This window comes from Parambassis ranga, chromosome 5 (assembly GCF_900634625.1).
Source record: "Parambassis ranga chromosome 5, fParRan2.1, whole genome shotgun sequence".
In the NCBI taxonomy this organism is placed as follows: Eukaryota; Metazoa; Chordata; class Actinopteri; family Ambassidae; genus Parambassis; species Parambassis ranga.
The window spans coordinates 22,547,405-22,569,479 of NC_041026.1; the positions used below are offsets into that span (position 1 = coordinate 22,547,405).

The 22,075-nt window shown below is 39.1% G+C and overlaps 1 protein-coding gene across 1 annotated transcript in view; it reads right to left on the bottom strand.

Moving 5' to 3' along the window:
- Nucleotides 1–1,295: 1,295 nt before the first annotated feature.
- LOC114435631 (copine-5) overlaps nucleotides 1,296–22,075 on the bottom strand; it is a 93,127-nt gene continuing 72,347 nt past the window's right edge. Inside the window, 11 exon segments of the mRNA XM_075353404.1 lie at nucleotides 1,296–4,762; nucleotides 6,181–6,254; nucleotides 6,796–6,853; nucleotides 11,596–11,698; nucleotides 12,902–13,029; nucleotides 13,160–13,341; nucleotides 14,985–15,031; nucleotides 17,260–17,321; nucleotides 17,957–18,010; nucleotides 19,763–19,838; nucleotides 20,144–20,185. Of these exon segments, the coding sequence (XP_075209519.1) occupies nucleotides 4,571–4,762; nucleotides 6,181–6,254; nucleotides 6,796–6,853; nucleotides 11,596–11,698; nucleotides 12,902–13,029; nucleotides 13,160–13,341; nucleotides 14,985–15,031; nucleotides 17,260–17,321; nucleotides 17,957–18,010; nucleotides 19,763–19,838; nucleotides 20,144–20,185 (1,018 nt within the window). The 3' untranslated portion in view covers nucleotides 1,296–4,570.

The window sequence follows — 22,075 nt, forward strand, 5'->3', positions numbered from 1 at the left end:
TGTTACTTTTAATGTCGCATCTTCACAGCTCATCACCGGACAGTTTGAAGTATCGCAGGCACATTGGAACACAGTAGATGTGCAAATGTGGTCATAAAGGCACAAACACTGAATCTTTGCTATTGTTACTTTTAATGTCGCATTTTCACAACTCATCGCCGGACATCTCACGCTGTTGCAGGCACCCTCTCTGTATAATGCCCTCTTGCCATGGCACAAGTCCTTGTGGTGTGTTAAAAAACTCAGTAAAGTCTTTCCTTATAGTTTAGTGGGCGGGCCGTATGAGGAGTTCTGCACACACGCGTCTCGCGGAGTATGGTACCTCAGTGCAGAAAAGACCTTTTTTTGTATCTCTTACCACCCGTGGAGCGCGTTCTCCGCTCTTTGTCTCGCGGAGTATGGAACTGCCCCAGATTATCTCAGGGAACTCCTCACTTCACACACAAACAATAGAACCCGGTCAGGCAACAGTCACAGATTGCAGCCACCCAGAACTCTTTTAAAAAGTATGGGCGACAGGGCCTTTGCGGCTGCTGCTCCCCGTCTGTCTCTGCCAGACCACCTTAGAGCTCCACAAACGGTGGATGCTTTTAAAAAAGACTTAAAGACCTTCCTTTTCCTGGAAGCCTATTCCAACTAGCACAGTTTTATGTTGGTTTTTATGTTGGTTTTCTTTCTGCTTTTCTTCTTTTGTTCTTTTAACCCCTATTTATTGATTAGTTTTATAATGTTGCCTTGCTAATTTTAATGACTAGTTTACACTGTTGCCTTGCTGATTTTATGTAGCACTTTGAGATTTGCTCGCAAATGTAAAGTGCATTACAAATAAAATGTATTATTATTATTATTGTTGTATGATTTTGTGTTGTTACGATATCCATCAATCTAATATGTGCAGGCTTCATTTTGTTGTTGTCCGTGTTGTGTTTCAGCCGCTCCGGTCTTTCATCTAATCAGCACACAGCAGCTTTAATCTAATCATCGCTGCTTTTAAATCACTAATTGTGCTACAGTGACCATAAAAAAAGCAGAACTCTCCAAGCTCTTTTATAAAAGTAATCATTTTTTAATTAATTTTCATTTAAGGCAATCCAATACAAAGCATTTCACAACCCACCATATGACAATAATCATGTACAATTAAAACCCCATTAAACAGAAAGTTGGGAGTCATGCAAATCAAAAAACTCAAGAGATATAACCAACAAAGATAAACTGTGACAAAAAAAATTGAATAATAAAAAAGTGTTAACTGTAACATGCAAAATAGCTACAGTTTGTTTTTAACCACCATTGAGACAAGAAATGTTTAAAGAACCAGGCACAAGAGAGAAGAAATAGCATACAGTCCACTGTTATGGCCATGTTTGGCACAGGAGTGCATGTGATCTGTTTGGGCTGGGCTGGTTTATTTTTACAGATGGTGACAATGTTTACTGAGAGAAAACATGCAATGGATTATTATACAAGTAAATCAGGGCTTAAAGAGGAATCGCCATAATGACATAGATGTTGGGGCCATGGCTTGTCATATAAACCTCAAAAATAAATCAGTAAATATCTTTAATACAGTAATGTTTCCAAAAATATATCAAACATGTACAATAAGCAGTCCTCTCAGAGATAAGGAGTTAAACTTTACATTCCAAGAGAAGTTTACACACAAACAACAACCAGAGGACTGCTTCCCATTGTGAACACCATTCATTTTCTCTCCTCCACCACACTCTTCAGTTGAACGCTTCTCAGTACAGGACTATATGTAAAGGAATGACTGCCTTCCACATCATTAAGGCCTATAGTTTGCTACATTAGACACGTGAATAGAACTTACTTAACTCTGATGAGCTCTGCTTTGTTTGTTTGAAAGGAAAAGACACCATTTATTCTCATTTATTACTAATATCAGAGTTTCAGTGTGGGACACATGAAGGCTGAGCTCGGTCACAAAACACCAAAAAACAATGTGACATGAATAGATAAACTAAAAGTAGGATTAACAACAGGGAAAAGATGTCTCTTAAATACACATTAGCATTCCTGTGATGGCTTCTGTGTCCTTGTGTGTTCGCCTGGAGAATTGGTTGATTGTGTCCTCAGAAACAAAAGGGCCACATGAGGGTGTGAATGGTGGAAAGTTTTACTACACAAACACCTGCTCACAAAATCATTGCTGCTGCACAGTGACAAACATGCTTGTCAAACTAGGAATGGTGCAAGTGAACATCAGGGCTGCTGTTTTTCAAACAAATATATGGATTTTATAAAAAGTGGGCACAAGAAATGTATGAAAAATAAAAATATGCAAGAAATATTATCCATTATTGTTCTCCATGCTGCTCTAGGATCAAATATCCACAAACCATATTTGTGGGCATTTGGTCCAAGTTAGAGAAGCCACTCTCAGGAAAGGAGTGGAAATGTAAAGATGTAAAAGTTTTTATTCAGCATGCATACTTTCAGGTGTCCTGTCCTTTTACGAACAAAGTTGTGTACAAAGGTTGTGACATTGCTTATAATAAACAGTGAGAAGTATTTAACTTTTAACTTCAGCATATTGTGTAATCTATCAGATGACAGGCAAGAGAGGAGAGAAAACAATGCAATTTGTGATGCGGTGTATTCTCTGCTTTGTTATAGCCCTCATAATCCTACTTTCTGTATATATCATGCATGCATAATCATGAAAGCATTAAATGTATGTTATTAAAGAGCAATTTATTTTGTAAGGCAACACATTACAGGACTGTCAGGGATTATTATTGCATCATTGTGCAAGGAGGAATCTCAGATTACAACCTTTACCGATGCCGTAAAATTGGTTTTGCTACGTGGAAGCCAGTTTGTCTTTATTTTTTCACACTAAACTGACGTCACAGATGGTATGAGGCTACACACACACACACCAAATTAACATGAAAGGGTCCCTCCTCATCCTGTGCTGTAGATGGATTGCTAATGCATTTTACACATGAAGGAACAGTTAAATGTAATGAACATAAATCTTGAAGCTCTGAGACCCTGTTTGAACTATCTGTCACTAGATACTCATGGTGCAGCGCAGCGAGGACAGCTCTGCATTAAATGAACATCTCGAGGGAAGAGTTTATAACGATGGAGGTTATGTGGCAGCTGATGTGTGACCACAGGGACCGCACAGATTTCCACTGTCAGTGGAGGTGCAGAGGTGGTGTGTAAGGGATCATACCACAGCCAGAATGTTACTGAGCTACCCTACTGTCTGCTATGTGTCAGTTAATTAGTGTAAAACAGAAAGGGAAATGAGGTATTATTTTAGCCAATACCTCTGCCATTAGCATACAATGGCACCTGAAGAAATATCTCCAAGTAACTGCTACACAGCTTTGTGGGCTTGTGGGCCATTACGTCTAATTGATAGTCTAACCACAGCTCTGTGGTTTAATAATATGCTGTTTTCTGGAGGTTTTCTATTTTTTGTTTGGTTTCCTGAACACACATACAAACCAAAATATCAGTCGTCCTGCTATGGAGAAGATCACACCCACAGTAGCTGGTTGACATTAGCAAACACTTCCATTATGTAATCGTTTACATAAAAGGCCTGGCATAGTCCAGGTAAAGGTTTAAATGTAAATGGTACTCAACCCTATAATCAGTTGGAGGTTAGATGGTTACCAACATCAAACGTTTTGTATTGAGTGCAAAAAAGAAAAATCATTTGTGTACTTTCTTAAAAAAACAACAAATACGCTCCATCAGAAGGCTTTAAAACAGTTAGCTCTGTAGCATCATTGTAATTGTAGGAGTTGTTATAGAGAAAGATTGTGCTTTTCATATGCAATTATATATTAAAAAAAATTGGTGACCACTTCAGAATGGATTATGTTTTTATGGTTTTTAAAACAGATCTATCAAATGTTCATGCCACTCTAAATAACATTTTAGAATAAATATTGGGATATGGAAATTCAATTGTCATACAACATGCTCTTATAAACATTTACAGGATGTGACATTCTGTGTTAGTAGCCTGATTAATGATGAATGTAATAAACTGTAAACTACACTCCTGTAGTTTTTCCTCCATCATAACAGTTGCCTTAGCAGATATGAAGATAATCCCCAAATATAAAAACTTATTCCAGACATGAAAAGGTGCCTAAAAAGTATCACTGTTATTAGGCCACACCAATGACTGACGAGCAAGGCATAGGTCAAAGTTCACATGTCCTGATACACTTAGAGAAACAACCACAGACAGGCACAAGTCTTAACCACAACATGACCTTTTGAACCAACCTGCTGTCAAATTAGACGTTAAACAGTCACTGCCTAAAAGGCTTTCACCAATGAGTCCTGAAAGGTTTGCAGTTTCTCCGCAAGAGAAACCAACCAAAGAAATATATCACAGAAAAACAAAAACTACTTTTCCAGTATAGTCACTGGAAAGGTACAGCACAAACTTCAACACCTGTTTCCTGGTGCATGTCTCCTACTTGAACCAAAAAAAGCAGGAAGCAGAGTTCCCTCTGGACTTAAGGTGGCTGCTGCATGCTGTTAGTCCTCAGTGAAAAGACAAAAGGGGACCTCAGATCTGTGTGTGGTGGTGTGTGTGTCCGGGCGGTGTGTACGGAGGTGGTGCTGGATTGGGTTTGATCCCCCGGCTCTTCATGTAAGAGATGAACTGGTCAGGGATCTCTGCTAGCACGTCCTTAGCGAGCCGTGCCATGCTTAGCACGTGGTTACCTGTTCGGTCCATATAATCTCTGAAGGGAACAAACTGAGGAAGAAATGTAAAATGATTACACATGACAGCAACTTTACACTAATGTGGATAAAGATTGTGCTGCACTGACATCAAGGTTTTTGGACCACTGAAAAGCTCAGAATACTTTTTGAAAATGCATAAAAGTGTAAGTCTTGGAAGCAGGGCTGTGTAGTGAATGGAGAAATCCATATTTAAGCCCCTGTGTTAGTCAACATTTGCAGGATCCTGCAAGCTTTAAGATGCTCATCCATCACTAATCCTGGGCTCTGGCTTGCTTTAGGAGTGAGAGGAAATGAATCAGCCTGACTGAAAGGACTAGTTTTCCCTAATATAATTTGATAGGATTTTATTTGTCCTAGGAAAATGCTGATGCATCTCATCTGGTGATAAATGAAGCATTACTGTCAATACCATGGAAGATATGTGGAAGTGTGCTGTGTCTGTGTAGCAGCAAATGTATTCTCTAGAAGCAGAACGATTAGAAAGCTGCATATGTGTGAGTAAGACACATATGGATTCTAAGAGTGGCATACATAGCACCAAACCTTTTGATATGAGAATTCACAGTAACCATATTGAAGTCCTCATCTGCTAGTTTGAACAGATGGTGTTTTACTGTACCAGCATACCAGAGATAACAGCATCATCTAGAAATATGGAATATGGAAGGACTGTTGCCTATAGATTGTGATCCACATAAGCCTAGTCATAAAAAATCCGATAAGGAACATAAGCCCTGCAGTTTGATTTCAGACTTGAATGTGTGATGCATTCCTCTGTCTCCCCTCATTTCCTGTTTACCACTGTGATAAAATGCTGAAAGAGAACAATAATGGCTGTGAGCTGTTCTGTGTGCTGAACTGTAGAGAGCCAGAGGCTGCTACAGACCTTACATTTGGTTTAATACATACATTTGTTTCCTTCTATTTAAACCTAAATCCTGCACACTGTCAGTGATCTAGGGCTTTCAAAAATGTCCAATAACCATCAAAGCAAGAAATCAATTTCACCAGTGAGAAGGGAGGACACCTCTGACAAAAATGGAATTTTCTCTGACTGGAGCGACCGGTGGCTAGTTGTCTACATGTAGCATCAGCTCCACCTGGTGGCACCTCAACTGACTCGTACTGTGTGAGCGGTGGAGGTGAAAGTTCTGGCTGCAGGAGTGCTGACTAAAAGTCAAACATCGACATCCTGTATTTTTCCATTGCAGGAACGGATAAGATTTTTTTTTCAGGCACTCCAGAGACATTTTGATTCATATGTCACTTCATGAGGTGGATTCTACATGGCAATAAAAGCACACATGCTGAAAGGGCTGATTAGTAGATTTCTTTGTATCAGCAGTCCCAGTTTGGGGAACTCATACAATAATCGAGCACTTAGTGAATACATTGAAGGTTTCTTCCATACTGTGAAATTGTATTCACCTGAACAATGTCTCTTTCTGCCAATTTCCCTCTCGATGAGATCCGGATGTCGTCTCCATCCAGTTCCACCATAGCTGGAAGACACAACATACAGTCTGATTCCCGGTAAAGAAAGCTGCTCTTAGACTGATTCATGTAAAGCAGGGATGCATTTTTGCAGGGAGAGGGATGTTGAGCTGTACCACTGTAATCTGTTTTTTACAGCATGTCTAATCAACTAATAAGTCCTTCATTATAAACTCTGTACAATCTAGAATCATCAGCACTAAACGCCACAAACCCAGCAATTAACCTCAGCCATTTCTTCCACAATTATGTCTGCATCCACCTACGCACCCCCGTCTCTACTGACTCAGATCAGTTTGTACAGTAATAATCTCTCTGCTATTTCTCTAAATTAGTGCCAGGGAGGTTAGCACTGGCTGTAGCTGTGATAGACAAAAGGCTACATTGGTGATGTTTTAATCTGTTTAACCAACATGATTAATGTACACAGTGTTAAGATAGTCAGAGCACCACTTTTAGATTCAGAGTTTCTACTGCTGCATTTTAAATTTTACATAAATCTATCTTAATAATTATATTCATGCTGCTGTTAGATTAAAGTTACGGTACCGTCAAACTCTGCCTGACCCACTCCAACTATGATGATGGACATAGGAAGCTTGGCACCCTGTAGACAGATAAAAAAGGAGCATGTGTTAACAGACACCTGGCACATGTTCACATTTCTTTTTCTGTAGAGTTGTTCACATCATTGCTGACCTCTACTGCTCATTACTGTGACAGTATGACACTGTAGCCGTTACATGCTCACCCACACAGATTACAACCACACTAATGTTCTGTATCCCCCTTTAACTAGCTGTATGACCTTTAACTAAGAGGAAATGAAAAAGCAGGTGAGGCAGGAAGTCAGAGAAAGAAGCTGATGCTGTGAGTTACTGGTGAAATTTTGACTTGTTTCTCATACTTGTTTCCTTCTCTGCTTTCCTTATCCCAGATCCAATTTTCTATCATATGACTGCTCCTGGCTACTTGTTATCAGGCTGAGGAGTGGAGATTATACTTGGCGACGACACTAACAGAATCACCTGTTGGGCGAATGCAGACAATTCTATCTGACCATAGCTCCTTGCTCACACAAAGTCTTTTCACACAAATGTATGATGGAATTTATTTCTGAATGTACAGCCAGGACCTGCAGAAACAACTGTGTGCTGACTTTAAAACTTTAAGAAGCTGGGTGAAGCTAAACGGAAACATTTGGTAAAAGTGACAAATATTTTGCCAGACAACTTGATAGGGTCTCACATAGTGGCGGATGGAGGGGTGTATTTATGAGCCAGGAGAGGAGGGAGAGGGAGGAGGTGCCAACTTCAGTCTCTACAGCAACCTTCCTCATTCGCCCGCCCAGCCACTCCCAAGCCACACCTCATTTTAGATGACCCACCGGTTAGTCTCCATACTGTGGAGAACAAATGTCTGCACCAAGGCAAACCCTACAGCATGTGGAAAATCAGCATTTATAAAACAACTGAGTAATATAACATCATGCAGCCAGAGTCAAGAGCAAGCAGCGCTCCAACATATATGAACCCACAGAACCCAGATCTCAATGTCGTATGCTCTGTTCTCTCTCTTTAATTTAAGCATTAACTGATTAAATGTGTGGGGAATAAATGTCATTATGATCCCATGTCTATCCCCTTTTTAATAAGCAATATCCCAGAAATCACTTGGGTTCCATTAAGATACTCACATTGAATGGAAAAAGGCATAACTAAAGGAATGTATTGAAAATCTGTAAACAGGGTTCTTTTTACAGATAGATGCTAAAAAACTGCTGTTCTATCAAATAATAAGTTTCCTGGAGTCACATTTTTTTTCACAAAGCAGTCATATCTAGAAGATTTTCATCTCTGGCACCAGACAAACACACTGTGGCAAATCAGGCAACCACATATTGCTACAGGGACGAGAGCAGTTTCTGTCGACACTGCCTCAGCCACATCAACGCGATTATCAGTGTTCAACACAACTCCTGTCAGTGCCTGTCCTCCCACACATGTGCACACACACACACTCGCGTGTGTGTGTGTTTGCATAGCTGAAGATGCTCACTCACACTCACACATCAGAACATCAAATGGCACCAAAAATAACCTGGCAATCCACCATGCCCCACTTTTGCCATCCTCCCGTCACCCTGAGAGAGCCAGTCTAATGAGACAACAAAACAAACCGTCAATCAACACTTGATACTCCAACAGCTCACTCTCTGCACTGATATGTGCCACATACAAACATACTTTAATGGTTTGTGTTTGGAGCAATGACTGCCCGGGATGCTGTGATTTGTTAGAACTGCCTTTTAATATTTTATTTTTAGTTGCTGTAAATATAAATCATTACAATCCTGTTAGGCTGTGAGAAGTCATAGAGCACATGCAACTGCCAAGACACCACATTAATCTGCAATTGAAGTGACTGCCAATTAATAAAAATGTTTCCTCATCTCACTCAAATTTAGACAACCACATTTCAGAATATGGAAAGGATAGGGACATCACTTCTTGTTTCTGATTGGACAGAACCCGATAGTCTAAGGTCATTTCCTGTTTCTACTCAACTGTGTCTGTGCACAAGTTTTAAGCCACGTTGGAAATATTGAAAGAGGACATACATATAATGTATGCAGAAATTTGGCAACAACACAATTCTTTTTATAATGTGGACAGAAGTTTTCTGTTCTGTTCTTTTTCTGTCCAAGTGCATCAGTGTAGACACTTCCGCGTAGTTGACCATTCACAAAGTGTCATTTCTTGACTGGCAGCAAAAAAATCAATCACATCAGTTTATATTTTAGCTTGGGTTCTGTCCAATCAGAAACAAGATGAGTTGTGTTTTGACCTTCAGGGCCACTGTACATTTATAAATGCATCACCAGCTGTTGTTCTGTCTGGCAATTATACATCTAAAGTTTAAATTACTTGCTCCTTCGTGCTGCCTGAATTAATGTCATTCAAAAAAAAGGAAAAGTAATTAGCTGTCAGACTTGTTCAGACTTCTTGATTTTTTTAACCATACTGTAGCTTAGCATTTGAGCCTATGGCAAGACATGTCAGGCTCAGGATATCTCCACATGACATCACTTTTCACACTGGAAACCAAGCACAACACATCCACATCATTATGTGATCCATTTACTGTAACACTGACTTAATCGTAACACAAATGACTTGTAAGTAAGGGGTCATATTAGCACCTCTACCCTACTCTTTATGGTTTTAATGCATTGTTTGGAAACACAGTCTACCTCTTTACATTCCTGGGCTTGGCTCCATTAGCCAACTTATAAAACAAATATTAGCTCAATTTGTTAGGCGATTAAATCTGATAAAATCTGACCGTTTCAACCTTCCCTTGAGGTAAAAAAAGTGGTTGTGTATAAATATTCTAAGAAAACTGCACTTGACATACTGTATGTTGATCTAGTATTCATCATAAATATTATTATAAATGTAAAAATATTAAAAATGTTGACAGTGATAAATTGATTATATGATGATTTGTTTTAAAATTGATTTGTTTAAGCATTTATCTTGATTTTCTGTTTTATCAGGTTGTATTGGAGATCCTGATGAAGGAGCTGCTGCTGGACTCACTATATTGGTACAATCAAATGGGTAATCATAAAATCAAAAGGAATAACAGATTCACACACTGTACCTACATTATACTCGCAAATTCAGCATTTCTTCTCTGCACTCCAAACTCAATTTCCCATCAGCAGGTGTCCCATTACCTCTTACAAAACAAGTCCTGCAACCAGTTCAGAGTAAATCAATGGAAAATGGTTTTGAAGTAAAGTGAAGTGCTTTTGGAGAGTCCCTGCACTGATAAAGAGATGAAGCACAAAGCACTGACAGATAACAAGCAGAAGAAGAAGAAGAAGAAGGAGAGAAATCAAAGATAGCGGAGGATTTGTTATACACGGAATATGGTGACACAAGTATGGAGAGAGTAGATGAAGACAAAGAGATGTAGCTCTGTGAGAGGGGGAAAAAGATGGAGAGCGACAGCTAAAGTCTTTGTATTTATGAGCGAGGGAGTCTCATGGTTCCACAGAGAGAAAGGAAATGAGGCAGCGGAGAGACTCGAGCTGTAAGTGAAGAAGTGGTGATTGACAGGTGGGTTTCTGCAGCATAGCAGAATCAGTTGTGGCTGATAAAACTCCTTTCTGTTTAATGGCATGGACACTTACAAACTATCCTGCACATGTCCACACCGTGACCAAACACATTAAAAACCCCTGCGTACACAAAAACCCACTCTCCAGATGTTCATGCAGAATTGTGCACATTCAAGCTATCACTTCCTCTTGCTCTGTTTCTAAGGTCTTTCTTGAAGATACCTTCCAGCATAAATAAATATGAAAAAGACTTATATAACCTCAGTACTGTGTCCTCCCTCGCCCAGGATCCGTGGAGAGCAAAAGGAAAGGAAGTGGCAAGCATCAGTAGACCAGAGGAGTGCAGGCAGTGAGATAGAGCAGCAGGCAAGATCTTAAAAGGAAGGTGTGGCTGTTCTAATGTTTTGATTAACAGTCGCAAATTCCCTTTAAATCCAGTCTGCTGGGTGTTCTGTGCCTGCGGCAGGCTGAGGAGGAGCAGGCGGAGGAGGAGGACAGAGGAAGACACCAAGAAAAAGAAAAAAAGGGGAAGGAAAGGAAGGCAGCCATCTGCTATTTAAAGCTGGCAGGAAAAAGGACAAGTTTTAGGGAAAGCTCTGAGGAATAAGTCACCATGTCTTTTATTCACTGTTTAAAGTCTTCTGGCACAAACAGAACATATTTTTACTTAATTGATACAAATATCTGTAGTGACAGTAATCTACAAATTTCCAAACCTTTAAAATGTCAGATAGGTGCAGTCATTATTACACTGGCTGTGGACTGCAGTGAAATTAGGTAAGTTATTGAATGGCAATTTCAATAATTGAGCTGTTTATCAATAGACTAAATAACGCCTCTAAGATTATTGAATAGCTTGGGATTGTTGGTCAGACAAAATAATATATATGGGGGGTCACAGTTTGAGCTTGGTGTAATTGTAAGGGGCGTGTTCACTGGTAATAGAAATATAAAGGGATTCTAGCCTCAAGCCACTACCTATTGTCAGAGGTAGCTCTTTCAAGATGTTTTAGGGTTTTAAAGTGTAACCAGAGAGGATCACCAAAAGGGATAATGGTTTTCAATCAGACCAGAAAGCCTCCTGCACCAACATTCATATACAGTCATACTGCTGTTTGTTTGGAATAGCTTAGCATGGCACTCTTGTCATCTTCAGCTCTTCAACTACAAAGATGTATTATTTACATATTATGTATTGTATACATATTATTCATTCTTACATTTACAATGGCCTCTTTGGTCTGGGCCATGTCTGAAATGACGCCATCTGTGATGATGAGGAGTACAAAGTACTGAGAGCCATCCTGCACTGCCGCCGCATATCTGCACATACAGACACAAACACACATTAGAGGATGCTGTGTTATCTGTTTAATACAAAAACAAATCTGACTGACACAAGGATTTATTAATGGTTTTATCGAAACATCTATGCCTTATCATTCCCTCCCACCACATGCAGAGTCAATAAAAATGTCCTTTGTCATTTCAGTACTTCAGATAATAAAAAAAAAAACTGCGTCACAGGTACGCATTGGTTAATCAAAGCAATCAAGATTCAAATCAAAGCATTCTTATGCTGCTTGTTTCTATAAGAGTTCACCTATTAAAATGCTAAATACTAACTGGTTAGAGAAATGGCTTGATGCCACAGTTTAAAAAGTGGACTTTGCTTTTATCAGAATGACATTTTTAATTACCACAGAGTGTTGTGTGTAATCAGATGGAGAATTGTTTGGATTTGGCTCAACAGATGAGGTGGAGGAGGACACAGTGACAAAGAGAGGTGAAGAGTCACAGCCACAACAATTCAGTCAGATCCTGTCAGAGTTGGCCTAGTTTTTCTTTTTTTAACTGAGTGACATGTTAGTACACTTTCACAGGCCCTTATCAAAATTCATGTTCAAGCACATCAAAGCTTGTTTATTGTGTGTCACAGACAGTTAGCAGCTTAGAAGAGAGTGTTTCAACTGTTTTATGTTGTTTTATGATCAGTTTAATAATCACATAATGAATAATGATGAGTCTTCTTTTATTATTAATGATAAAGGTCTGCTGGTATTCTCAAACTCAACGGAACAATGGCTTCTGCTCTCTGCAGATATACTCTGTTTAGAGTAATCCTGTGAGGTAGGCTGTGTGGGTTTCTTCACTGTTTTTAGCATTTGAATATAAACAATGGGAAAATAATGAATCACAAGCACGGCAGGTTGCTACAAGAGGAAAATCTGCAGGGATGAAACAAAATGCTATGGTGCTATGAATAGAGAACAATGAATTGTATTTTGAATGTGCTTTTAAATTTTAATTTCATGAGCCACTTTCACCCCACAAATAATGTTTGGATTCAATGCTATAATCAGAATTCCTTCCTGCATCACAGATCTCAGATCAGCTCCAGCTGGAAACCTGACCTGGTTTTTGTTGTGGCTTCTCTGGTGCACCTCAGTCAGTAATGTCTGCAACTTCTCAGCCACAAATCACATCTGTGCATATATCATCAAGGCTTGTACTTCAGTCACTCACCTGGCAACGTGGTTCACCACAGGAGCAAAGTTAGTCGGGCCGTACAACTGCACCCTCTTCAGGCTCTGATGGTATGCCTCTAAGATGCCTTCAATGCCATTACAGTACGGATTTTCCATGTTTCCATTCTGAACAGTGAAAACAGATGGTATTTCCACTTAATGAATACACTCATGAAACAGAGAAAACACATCTTCTTCTCAAAATGTAACTGGTTTTATGATAAAAGATAATAGATATAAAATAGTCGAGATTCACCAGTGGAAACTCATGAGACACCCGTCCATCAGGCGGAAGTTTGGCTCCAAAGCCTAGAGCTGGGAACATCTTATCACTATCATAGTCCTGAATGATCTCCCCGACTGCCTTCAGGGCCATGGCGTAGGCATTCAGCTGGTAGGGGTTCATGTAGTGCAGGGACGTGGACTGGGATGGGTTACCTGTTGACAAATCAGTTAACATCATTTACATCTTCAATGTACCTGATGGGTATTTCAGATGGTGGAGCATTGCTTTTCATTCTAAGGATTGTGTTATTAACTTACTATCAAACGACGCATAGAACAGGTTTTTAAGAAATTAAATTTCAATAATTGTGACCTTCTGTGATCTTATCTCTAATAACATATCACCACTATGTGATTCAGTATTAATGTCTCAGCTGAGATATTTTGGATGTGTTTCAGAAAATGATTGTGTCATTGCAGTGATGTTGTGGGTAACAGGTCCTCATCATTTGATTATTTACCATCTGTCATCAGGCTGTGTGTTCACAAGATGTAAAACAGGTTATTTTATCTAAACTCCAGAGTGCAACAACCACTTATGTCACCCTGACCAACACCTGCATTAGAAGAGAAACTGACGGTTTATTATGTGACTCTTTTTACCCCTATCTGCAGCAACAACTGTTGATCTTTGCAATCTTGCATTTGATTTATGTCACTTTCAAATATGTTTTTGATGCAATTTATGTTGGATTTCTAATTTAGAAAATCGATCCTTGTCTCCATCTGGAGTCGGATAACACCACAGATGTTGTTACCATGAAGAATAAACCTATACTTTCTCTCAAATCCTTTTCTTTTCTACCTTTGCTCTTGCTACACCAACCAAAGCATCAAAAAATGACAGGTGAAGAAGCTGCAGCTGTTGCAGTTTGTACACTGTAGATGCCATCACAGTGTTTTTTGCTTTAATTTAGCAGTGTGTAATGATTAGGTAGTATAAAATGAGGCAGCTACTTGTAGTGTAAGCTCAATAGATCAGTTTCTGTGTCTTTGTACTAATATTTTGGAAGATCCAAACTATAGCTGATTTTAGGTGAGGTTTATGGAAGCATGTCTCCGGCTCTGAAGCAGTTGTATGATATCATCCGAAAAGGTTAAAGCTACATGGCTGAAGCTTTCAAGTAGCTACACTCAGCATTTTAAATGACAGACATGGAAATATGGAGCCACAGCAAGCAGCATGTAGCACCCAGGGTTATTTATGTGAACAGGCCTGCATTACCTCGCTGTCTTGGTAAGCTTGAATTGGACAATTAAGGGGGTGAGGTTAGCTGAAATCAATAGAGAAATGGGAAATTCACTTTCTTCACTAATAACTGTAATTCACACGGAAGAGCTCCTTCATATGAATAGATCAGCTGGAACCTTACGTTCAGCCATAATTAACAGCACATGTAGTGTAATTACACTGAAGTGTGTCTATGAAGACTCATCTAGGTCATATTAGATCTCCTGAATCAAAAGTGACGAAGCCCCTCGAGGGAGTGGCGAAACATATCACCTTCATTTTAAACTTGTAGATAGACTCAAGTATGCTGTGATGTCAAGCTGTATTATTTGCTTCATTTATGTTTATTTCTAAAAGATATTATGTCCATTTAGAGTCTATTGACAGAGGATTTAGGAGGAATGAAAATGCTATCACTCATACAGTGTATGTGTGGTCTGTGTGCCCACACTGTCTGCTTGTGTTTGTGTGATTGATTTTGAAATTGGACATGCCACAGTCAAAGAGCACTACTATCTATTTTTTACCCCCACCAAACACACACTTTGCTGTTAGTATCGCTCACCATTAGATGCTGTGAAATCGATGGCCACAGTGAAATTGATCTGCGTCCTAGAAGAGGGATGGAGAGGAGGACATGAAAAAAAAAAAAAATCAACAAGCAATACCAACATGCCAGGGCTCATTATCCAGCGCTCACACACACATTCTTGAAAAGGGTGTTCCTAAAAGAAATGTAGAACATATTTACAGTGATCATTTCATAGCATGGTATAGTCTGGGTCAATATTTAATAATTTCGCTGCCACTACCAACTGTGCACAAGACACAAAGTGCAATCTCTCAGTTGTCAGATGTGATTTAAAAGACTAAATTCCATTTATCTGACTTTAACCTCGACGAGGAGGAGCGGGAGGTGCTGAGGAGTCTGTGAGACACCATGCCTGGTAACAAGCAATTAGACCGACGGAGCACTTAAGAGCAAATCATAATCCAATTTTCCCTGCTGATGAAGCACTCCCCTCTTCTTGCTAATTTAAGACAATGAGACGAGGCCTTTGGGGACTCAAACGACGGACTCGGATTATCTATGAGAGTTTACCAGAGACAATGGCAAAAGGATGATAATAAAACCAATGAGTTAAAGATTCACATTAACCTTTCCGGTCGGGGTGGGGACAGAGAATATGCCACAGCCTGACCCGGATAACCTCGGCATTAATTAAATTTCATTTTATTAATTCATAAGGTCTTTGTGAATAAATTATTTAAAAGGCGTTTTCCTATTGGAAGTCTGAAGCATGCGGATTCCCCATCCAATCTGTGTGTACCACCACTGAGATAAAGGTCAGAAAAAGACATCTTTTCTGGACTCTTGTCACTCTGGTGAAGCTTTGTACAATAATCCTTCTTGACACTTGGCCACAATGACACAATCATCAATCTTGCTGTGTTGTAGTTCAAATGGTAACTTCAGGAAATGTAAGGCCTCAGTCCAAATCCAGATCGTATTTTTAGTCCTCCTTTCTGTTTTGGTGCTTTCTAACACTGGAACAGCTGGTATGTTTCACTGTGAGCAATAATAAAAAAACTGGCTCCATATTTTACAACACTACTTCACCCTAATTCTCATTCTGAGTTAGAAAATGGTAGTGTTCGAATTATTAACCTTATATAAGTGCTCTGAGTCATAATACATACAGATGATTGCCCTCTCATCATGTTCCAAACTCTCCGTCCCCATGAGCATTTTATTACACCTCTGAGGTTGAAGGCTTTAGAGCTATTTGAGTAGTCAAATTATTTATGTCCTTTCATGATTACAGATCTTGTCAAAAAAGTTGTAACACAGGATCGTTTTTGGTTATTTTTTATATATATAGTTTTAACGGCTGGTTTAAAAAAGAAGTGACATTTTTCCTGTTTTTCCTGCACAGAGCTCGGACAGTTTAAGTGACACGCTTTTCTGAACTTTAATCCATTTTCTTAAGAGTACGAGGCTCCACATTTGCAAGAACCAGCTGTCTAATAAGTCATTCAGTAAGTGCCAGAGTAATGTTAGGCGGCAGAGTGATGAGAAGGATATTTTTGAAGTGAGGCCACTAAATCTTAAGGTTATTGTATCATAAATCAACCAAAGCCAGGAGCTGTCAGTGAAATCTGTCACACTTGTCAGCTCTGCCACAGCACATAAAACCTCTGGCAGCTTACCTGCTGTGTTGGGACAGTGCAGATGAAAGCACAACCCAACCTGCTTGAAATGTACACTTCACCTGAGAAATACTTGATATTCACAAGTGCTAAAACTGAAGTGAGGTCACAGGCCTGTTACTCTCTGTAACAGGCCTCTCTTAATACTGGGAGACAGCACCTGCTTTGAACTTGTAAATCAGCATAGGTTAGGGAACATTATGTTTGTGCTGCCACTACAGGAAAGATAAGGGCGTTAGAGGAGTGCATGTTAATAATGCTGTCAATAATATGTGAATGAACTTTGCTCAGTCTAAGTAGAAAAGCAGACGTAATGTAATAGTAGTATGATAGATTTGGATACCACTGTTATAAATAAATCATTAGAAATTGGAATGTAGGTTGTCCATTTCTTGAAGCTGCTAGTAGTTAGGAAGGTGCCATATTATGACATCACAGAGTAGTTTTGGAACCTGAACCTACTGCAGCCTACTCAGCATGTTATTTGTGTTACACAGAACACTAAAATATTTAAAGAAAAATATTAATGACTCCTCCTGCATTGACTTGATATCACCAGTCAGAGCAAATATAAATAAAACAGAGAAATATGTGAAATATGTGTGAACTGTTCTTAAATACATACATACCCTCCTTTGATGTAATCTAAGAAGGTGAACTCAGACTCCACAGAGAAGGAGAGCAAGGTCACCTGGAATATAAGGAGAGAGATTTGATCAGACGTGATGGTCACATTAATGTCTTTCTCCTTCTGCATAAAAGTTCCACCTTCTGACTTACAGCTCAGCACCTCAAACACTTTTACTAAAACATGTTAGCTAGCTTCTGTCTGATTGCACATTCATTTGCATTGCCAGAAAACACATTAGTATGCCTTAGTGCTCATCCTTTTACCCACAATGCTGACCCTGTCCTTCATCAGGAGATATTTTAAAAACTGAGCATTCAACACAGCCATTCAGACACAGGTAATGCATACAACTGGTATATCTCTCAATCACTGTCTTTTAGATTTTATGAAATATTTGTAAATATTTGTATGATTGTTTGTAAGGAAACTATTCTATTTTAGAGCATAGAAAAGCAGCAGGAATCTGAAAACATGCACAGTCACACTATAGCATACAACATATCAATAAAATGTAGGTAAAATATGTTTTGATATAGATGATGTATAATCAATCATACTTTATTGTATACCCTGAATAGCAGGCACATCTTTGTCCAGAGATGTAAGAATTGCATGACATGTACTGTGAAGAGGGAATCATTAACAGAAAAGGAGCGCAGAAAACTGTCCTGATTCGTTGCTGTGATTATACTCACTGTTCCAGAGTTGACATATTTCTTTTTCTTCATTTTCTTCTTTGTATTAATCACCTAAAAAACATTTTAAAAAAGAGTTAAGAGTAAAAATGTCAAGTAAAAGAATACGAAAACCTGTGTGAAACTATGTCCTGTATACTACTGTTATAGCAATAAAAACAATAACAAAGCATTGGAAATATGTTTTAAAATTCTGACAAAAACTGTACCAAAGATACAGCCTAAATAAATAAAAAACTGTAACCACTCTATAGCCATCCAACCAAAGTAAGCCAGTGATTATAACTGTATAATTTCTTGTATGCAGGTTTTAGCATGTGTCTATGTATTTTTATTTTGCACACATTCACTACTATTTTCTAATCTTTTTTTGCGCACATCAACACCTTTTATTTTTACAATATATTTCTGTTCTAATTCGGTTCATCAAATGTTAACAATGGCATGCATGTGGGCGGCACAGATGTATGTAGTTTGTAGGCAGGTTGAACAATGACTTTGTCCATGTGACTGATGAAACAAACATTGAGGCAGGGAAGTGGAAAAAGGAGCATGTTAATGAAATAACAGATGGGTAATATGAGTTTGTGTAGCTCATGTGAGATCACTAAGGAGCGCTTAATATATAAATAGCCTGCGTGTATGTCAATCAATTTATTAAATGTGTGAGGTACAAACAGAAATCTCAGTTTGCAATGGATTAACAGGCTTAAGGTGCAAGACTTGCCTTTACTTTACCAATATTCTGCTGGCCTTAGAACAAGAGAGAAATGTCAATCTAAAGACCAAAGACGTCTCAGCTCATTACCTCAATTCTCTGTGGCTGCTAGGCATGAAAGTGACAGCCCCTAATTTAACATGGAGGGATGGCAATTTGTCTGACACACTGAACAATCTGCTGATGCAAAAACTAAAGGGCCTTTCAGTCTTACTGGGAGGTAGAGAGGAATCAACAGTGGCGTATAATGGAGCTGACATCTAAAAGACAGGTATTTGTCCTGTGCTGAAGGCCACCAAACCAAAGAAGCATGAAAGTATTGACATATCCTCTTTGCTGGTTACATTTGACTTTTAACTGCTTTACAGAAATATGTATTTTTTTTTAGATTGATTGATAATAGATAGTAGCCTTAAACCTGGAAAGTTTTCTCCTGTCATCAATGCTGTATGTAGATAAATTCTATTCTGTACATAAAAATGGTGATTTTTATAAACGAAGGCAACACTCATCCACTTTCAGGTCCTGCAGTTTAATCTTGGATTTGGGAACATTGTGTTTGTAGTTTGCATACAGAGTCATATTGTTTGTTATTACAATACACAGAAAGGTGTCCCCTGACACAGGGAAGGGCTGCGATCACTCTAAATCCCCGGATTGTGTTGCTATTAATCCTGTTTCATGTTACTTCTATTTGTGTCAGCTTCCAGGTGATTATAGTAGCAGCATAAATCTCAGATTTTGAAAAGAAGAACACAAGCAGAAGAAACGGCCTTTGTACATTGCTATATGACAAAGTAAGGAGGAGCACACAAATACCACAGAAATGCCTTTTGTAGCGCTGCATGGAATGACTTTTATAAACATGTTTTATGTGATTCTTTTTCATATTTATTTTCTGGAGAAGCAGAGACCATCCATGGAAAGAAATGTGCTAAAGTAATGGAAAACAGTGAAACAGTGATGTGTGATGATTGAAATGTCAGTCGTGTCAGGAATGGGATCCAGGATATCTGCCGTAGAGGGACTCTACAGCTGAGGAGCCAGCAGACATGATGTTGATCTGTGGGAACATTGGAATTACTCACCTCATACACATTGAACTGGCTTTGCCCTCGAGCTAGCTCGCGGTAGCTGGTCGTATAATCCCCAATGAAGTCATGACTAGGAGAAAGAACAAAGGAGGAGAAATACCGGTGAGTATGAAATATTGCCAAGTCCAAAATAACAGGGCAGACGTTTAGGACAGGATGGGACATTTTTGTGTTTGAGCTAAGAAATTTATGTTTGCTAATTGGATTTAACTGTGGCTCCTTTTTACACTGGGCATAAAACATCCTCATCAAGGCAGACTCGTCCTCTGATGAGAATGTTTTGTATGACTAATTTTCTATATATACAAATTTTATTGTAAAAAGCCCATATGTTAACAGCACCCATTTCTGTCCAGTCTTTGTAATGACACTCACCTGCCATCTCGATCCCAGTCATAAACCTCCACCTTGATTGTTCTGGAAAAATAAATCAAAACAAACACAGTGTTAGATTTGAGGAAAGATTCGGACTGTTTTTAACCACCAGGTTGTTTCAGCTCATTCAGTGTTCTCATTCTCCCTCATTATTATAAATGCTCTCATCTTTGAAGCCAACCAGGTCAAAAAGTCTGTAGAGTAATCATCATCAGTACCATGACAACTGGACAAACTCCATCTGCAGAGGAAGATGTTGTTATATGAATAAAAGTTCCACAATATGCACCAACTGATTGTAAGAGATATTTCCAATGTTCAGTCTCTACATACTCGCTTTGCTGTTGGAGAATATAGCATACAGTTGCTGTCCCATCGGGAAGACAGACATGAAATGTGGCCTTGTTTCGCCATCATCACACACCACTAATGTAAGGTACAACAGGGCACTTGGCAGCTTTAAATGATGAGGATTACACTTTCCACAGCAGTTGCCAAGGTTGCTCGGTGACAGGTGTGTGTTTTGTGACAGCTGGTGATGCTTACGGGAAGTCCTTCATTATTAAAATTGCTGAGATTGATCTTATTGTGGATGGCCTCTTTTGAAAGTCATAGTTCTTAAATTAAAATATTTTTTACTTCTATTTAAGATTTAAAAATGCTTCTGTGGAAAACACTCTGGGATGCCTATCAGAGCATTTTGAGAACAGTTCAAATCTGAAATATTAATACTCTCTGGAAAAATAACTACATTAAAGCTGCTGAAATTAAAGGGGAAAGAAGAAGAAAACACTTAAAACAGGCTTTGTAATTGTGTTGTGGGAATCCCAGAGTCAAATTAAATGGATGTCACTTTGTTTCTGGGATAATCAGCAGTGTAAGAACAAGGCTGAGCAGGTGATTCCGCCTTGCTAAATAAAAACTTGTAAAAAGCACTCACTCCAAATATTGTAGCTTGCAACATTCACAGGAACATCACGGAAAAAAGGTGCACTGATGACATTTTAAGCAAATGCAACAGAAACAATGTCCCTGCAGAGGAGGAAAAAAAACTTTTTTTTTCATTCCAGAGTCCCTTTGATCTCAACCCCATGTCTCCTGTCTCTTCTCACTTCGTCTTACACAAGTACTGACACCATCCAGATCCAAAGAAAATAGAAGCAAGCGGTACATCATAGACTCTTTCCTGTCACTGAGGAACTGAAAGATGCCTGATATAAGCCCAACTTCCTCCCTGCCACCTGCCCCTGTCGTTCCATGGTGACAGTTTGTTCTTTTGAGGTTATCTTCAAGGCTGTGAGCTAGAGAAAATGTGCCTGTCACCTAGGTGGTAGAGACATGGCGGTACACCTCCAGCATGGGAAAAAAGAGGAAATGGGCACAGACGGAAAGAGACAGCTGAAAAAAAAGAAGGTAAAAAAAAGCAGAGAAAAGAAAAAGTCATCCTCCCCCCTGACCAGTCAATATGCAGGAACGAAACGTTGCCATCTTAGCGCATAGCATGTTGCTGCAACGAAACACCCGGATGCTGTCATCGAACCAACTCAAAGCATTTGCCACAATGTTATTTTAAATCTCTGCATCCTAACTTTCAACTGTTTCAGAGGACTCTGACACTCAGGTCTAAGAGTGGCCCTTGAACTCTCAGAACAATATACACTCCAAAACTAATCTCTCATAGATATATCCAGCTACTATTCTAAGACATCTTTAATGAACATGACTCATCTCCAGTAATGGAGGCCCATATAATTGAATGAAAAAAGGGGAGATGGTGTTTGATTCCGAGTGATTCTTCAGCTCCAATTAAACAGATCTGCCTGTGATCTTTTGCCAGGGACAGAAATAGACTATGTTTGAGTCACCCAGGCCAGCATGTTAATGAGGAAGACTTGAATCTTTTGATGGTTTTAATGCTTTATTAACACTGAC